This window comes from Agelaius phoeniceus, chromosome 29 (assembly GCF_051311805.1).
Source record: "Agelaius phoeniceus isolate bAgePho1 chromosome 29, bAgePho1.hap1, whole genome shotgun sequence".
In the NCBI taxonomy this organism is placed as follows: domain Eukaryota; kingdom Metazoa; phylum Chordata; class Aves; order Passeriformes; family Icteridae; genus Agelaius; species Agelaius phoeniceus.
Genome location: NC_135293.1, coordinates 2,193,631 through 2,197,440, shown reverse-complemented (window position 1 = coordinate 2,197,440; position 3,810 = coordinate 2,193,631). Strand labels below are relative to the sequence as shown.

The window sequence follows — 3,810 nt, the reverse complement described above, 5'->3', positions numbered from 1 at the left end:
GCCTGTCTCCATTTTTCTGGGTGTTTTTTTTTGCTTTTGTGAGTGTGGGTTTTCTGGAGGAGTCCTGGGGCAGCTTTGTGGTGTCACCAGCTGTGCCCTGTGCAGGGTGGCACTGCCAGGGAGCCACTGCTGCATGGGTCTGACTGGGGGATGAGATCCAGCCTGATGTGGTGAAGGGCTTGGACCTGGTGTAATTAATCCCTGTTAATGAAGTGGAGCTGGGGCTGTGTTGGGATGTGTCTGTGCTGTGGAGGTCGCTGCGTTGCTCCATCTGTTCAGGGGAATTTTGTATTTTGTGTGGTTCTGGTTCTGGTTCTGCTTGCTGAGTGTGAATCCTCCAGGCTCGAATCCTCGTGGCTCTGCTCCTCACTCTGTTACATCTGTGAGCTCGAAATTCCTGCTGGAACAGGAGCTGCTCCAGGGCTGGCTGTGCAGGTGTCACTTCTGAGACCAACTGGATCCCCCTCAGGAGCATGAAACCGTGGAAATGTCACAGCACCACCCTGGAGCCTCGGGGACACCTGGAGCAGAGGACACCCAACATCTTCACCTCTTCTGGGATAAAACCCTTCGGATTTGGCTCCTGTCTGTGCAGAACCAGCTCCTCCAGGCCCGTGTGGGCCGTTAGATCTGGGACCTCCTGCAGGGGCCAGACCGGACCAACCTGTGCCGAACGAGCCGGATCTGCTGGGCCACTCCCCTCGTGTCCCCGCCTCACCCCGCAGCTCTGGCTCCCATGGGTGAAAGACAAAGGTGGCTTCCCAAAAAGGCGCGGGATGCTCAGAGCTGGCCCGGGGTGGCTGCGAGGTTCGGGTGGCTGTGACCTGTCACTGCTGGGTGCCACCTTGGGCCAGCGGGAAGGAGTGGTTTCCTTGGAACCCGAGATTTCCCTGAATCACCACGGGCAGGTTCGGGGGGAAGAGGAGGCTCCGTCCCCCTCAGCTGTCCCCGCGCTGTCCCCATGCTGCGGGTGCGGCCCCTTTAAGGGCAGTGAGGGCGGAAGCGCTGCCCGCCCGCGGCTTCCCCGCCCGTTCCGCCCGCGCCGCTCTCGCGAGATCTGCCGCTTCCGGCGCGAGCGCGGCCTTTCCGATCGGCCCAGGCCAAGATGGTGGGTGCGGGGGAGGCCCCGCCGGTGCCATCGGGCCCCATCCGCCGCCATCCGGGCTTCACCCGCCGCGGCGGCGCCGCCCGGAGCTCAGGACTTTCCTGGGGGATGGGGAATGGGCTTCCCCGGGTCGCTGCGGGTGTTCCCCGGCCGGGCGGGTCCCAGCGCGGCGGGAGCGGGGCTGAAGGGAGGGAGCGGCCTGGGCGCGCCGCGGAGCTCGGTGGGGCCGCGGAGCTCGGTGGGGCCGCGGCCTCCCCGTGTGCGGGGCGGGGAGCGCGGCCTTGAATCCCCATGTCTCCCTCCCGGGAGGCCGCGACCCCCTGCCCTGACCTGACCCGCTGTCCCGCTGCAGGCGGAGGTGGAGCAGAAGAAGAAGCGAACTTTCCGCAAATTCACCTACCGCGGGGTGGACCTGGACCAACTGCTCGACATGTCCTAGTAAGGGCTAGTAGGGGTTTGGGGTCGGGGGAGCCGGTGCTGCCCCATACTCGGGTTGTGTTCAAATACCGGCAATAACGGGGATTTGGGTGCTCAGCTGCTGCTTTTGGGCTGTTTAAAGTCCCTCAGTGGGTGATACCGTCAGTGTGGCGTCCCGGCGCCCTGCTCCAGGCTCGGTTCGGGTGATGCTGAGGGTGTGGGGTCCCCGGGGGTCTCCCTTCTGTTTACCCCACCTCAGTCTGGGTGACACAGATTTTGGGGTTTCCACGGAGCTGTACCCCAGGCTCACCTTGACCTTTGGTGGCCTCTCCAGGATGTACCCCAGGCTCAGTTCAGGGTCTCTGGCCATCTCCTGGGTCTGCACCCCAGGCTCTGTCTGGGTAATTCTATGGCTATGGGGTCTCTGGGCTCTCCCCAGGCTGGGTTCAGGATCCTTGGGCTGTTCCCCAGGCTGGGTTTGGGGTGTCCCTGGGCTGTTCCCTGGGCTGAGTTAGGGGTCCCTGGGCTGTCCCTGAGCCGTCCCTGTGCCCCTGGCAGTGAGCAGCTGATGCAGTTGTACAGCGCGCGGCAGCGGCGGCGCCTGAACCGCGGCCTGCGCCGCAAGCAGCACTCGCTGCTCAAGCGCCTGCGCAAGGCCAAGAAGGAGGCGCCGCCCATGGAGAAGCCTGAGGTGGTGAAGACCCACCTGAGGGACATGATCATCCTGCCCGAGATGGTGGGCAGCATGGTGGGCGTCTACAACGGCAAGACCTTCAACCAGGTGGAGATCAAGGTGAGCTGGTGGTTCTCGCACTGAGCTCAGTGCCCGGAGTGTTCGCTTGTAACTCTTTGTAAATCCCGCTCATTGCCTGTGTCTGGGGGGGTCCAGGCTCCTCCTTGGACTGGGGCTGGCTCAGAGGGACACCTGGAGGTGTCATCCCAGGGTGGGCCAGCTCCCACAGGGGTCTCAGTGTGGCTCTGAAGCACTGAAATGGCTGTGCAGTGATCCACGTGCTCAGCCCTGGGTCCCAGCCTGCCAGCACTGCTTCGGCATGAAACAGATCCCTGAGCTTTCCAGGAGTGGAATTACCCAGGGGGTGCTGTCACTTGATACCACCAGTGGGATTAAATGCCATTTCTTGCTCCGACCTGGTGCTAAATCCCACCTGGAAGGGCACAAATGCCTCTGTGGCTCCCGTGTCACCTCCCCAGGAGGGGCAGAGCTGGGGAAGCCCATCAAGGCACCAGGGGAGGAGCAGGGCTGGGATAACCAGCTGTGCCAGGCTCCTGGCAGCCCTGGGATGGCGATGGGAGGGGGATGTCCCCATGTCCCCTGGCGCTGTCCCCAGCATGGATCTCTCCACTTGCAGCCCGAGATGATCGGCCACTACCTGGGCGAGTTTTCCATCACGTACAAGCCGGTGAAGCACGGCCGGCCTGGCATCGGTGCCACCCACTCCTCCCGCTTCATCCCACTCAAGTAGCTCCGGGAGGGAGCCTCCTGCAGTGTAAATAAAGAAATTCCACCTGGATCCTTCTGTCTCCTGCCTCTCCATTCCCGGGGCAGGGGGCTGGGGTGTGCTGAACTCCACTCCACCATCATTGGATGTTTTCCTGAGTATTGCCAGGATTTTTGGCACTGCTTTCTGTCAGCACCTGCAGCAAACAAATCATCTTCATGTGGGTTTAGGGAATGAATTAAATTCCTTGTTCTTCACTGGGAAGTGGGGAATGGCACTTTGATATTTACAGCATTTCCATGTATTTAACTTCATTTGTTAATATAAATACTGGGAATGTGGAACTGGGGGAAGGCAGGGGGGGTTCCCAGGCTCAGAACCAGCCCGAGTCCCAGGAGAAGCTGCCAAGGCCCATCACAGGATGTTGAAACCCCAAACTATTATTTTTTTGTCCTTAATTGGGGAACCCAAAGGATTTTGGTGACAGGGATCACAGAGTGGCATTGGGTGGGGGGTGAGCAGAGGGTTTGCAGCTCAGGCTGGGAAGGAGGGACGTGTTCTGGGGGATGCTCAGGGTTGAGTGGTGATGGGAAGGGAGATGAGAAGAGTTTATCGGGTGGCTGATCTGGTTTGTCCCTGAACTGAGCCAAATGAACCCGATGCTGGTCACCAGCACCACATCCCACAGTGAAGCCATCGGTGGAGAGGGACCATTTGTCCCCAGGGTGGTCCTGCTGGCCGGGGTCCTTTGGGGACTGCTCAGGGGTCCCTCAGGGCCCAGTCCCAGCTCTTTAAGTCTCACACTCTCCATATCCCGTGACCGGTGGT

General features: G+C 61.1%; 1 protein-coding gene across 1 annotated transcript; it reads left to right on the top strand.

The window, feature by feature from the left end:
- The first annotated feature begins 1,019 nt into the window (after window positions 1-1,019).
- RPS15 (ribosomal protein S15) lies at window positions 1,020-3,054 on the top strand. Its single transcript, XM_054650074.2, has 4 exons — window positions 1,020-1,108; window positions 1,458-1,543; window positions 2,081-2,315; window positions 2,893-3,054. Exons 1-4 carry the CDS (start codon window positions 1,106-1,108, stop codon window positions 3,004-3,006), a joined length of 438 nt encoding a protein of 145 aa, XP_054506049.1. The 5' UTR covers window positions 1,020-1,105; the 3' UTR covers window positions 3,007-3,054.
- The last annotated feature ends 756 nt before the right edge of the window (window positions 3,055-3,810 follow it).

Bases quoted from the DNA above. Each gene is read 5' to 3' on its own strand.
- RPS15 (XM_054650074.2), top strand. The intron at 1,544-2,080 runs GTAAGGGCTAGT...TGCCCCTGGCAG, and splicing joins CAACTGCTCGACATGTCCTA to TGAGCAGCTGATGCAGTTGT. The intron at 2,316-2,892 runs GTGAGCTGGTGG...CTCCACTTGCAG, and splicing joins TCAACCAGGTGGAGATCAAG to CCCGAGATGATCGGCCACTA.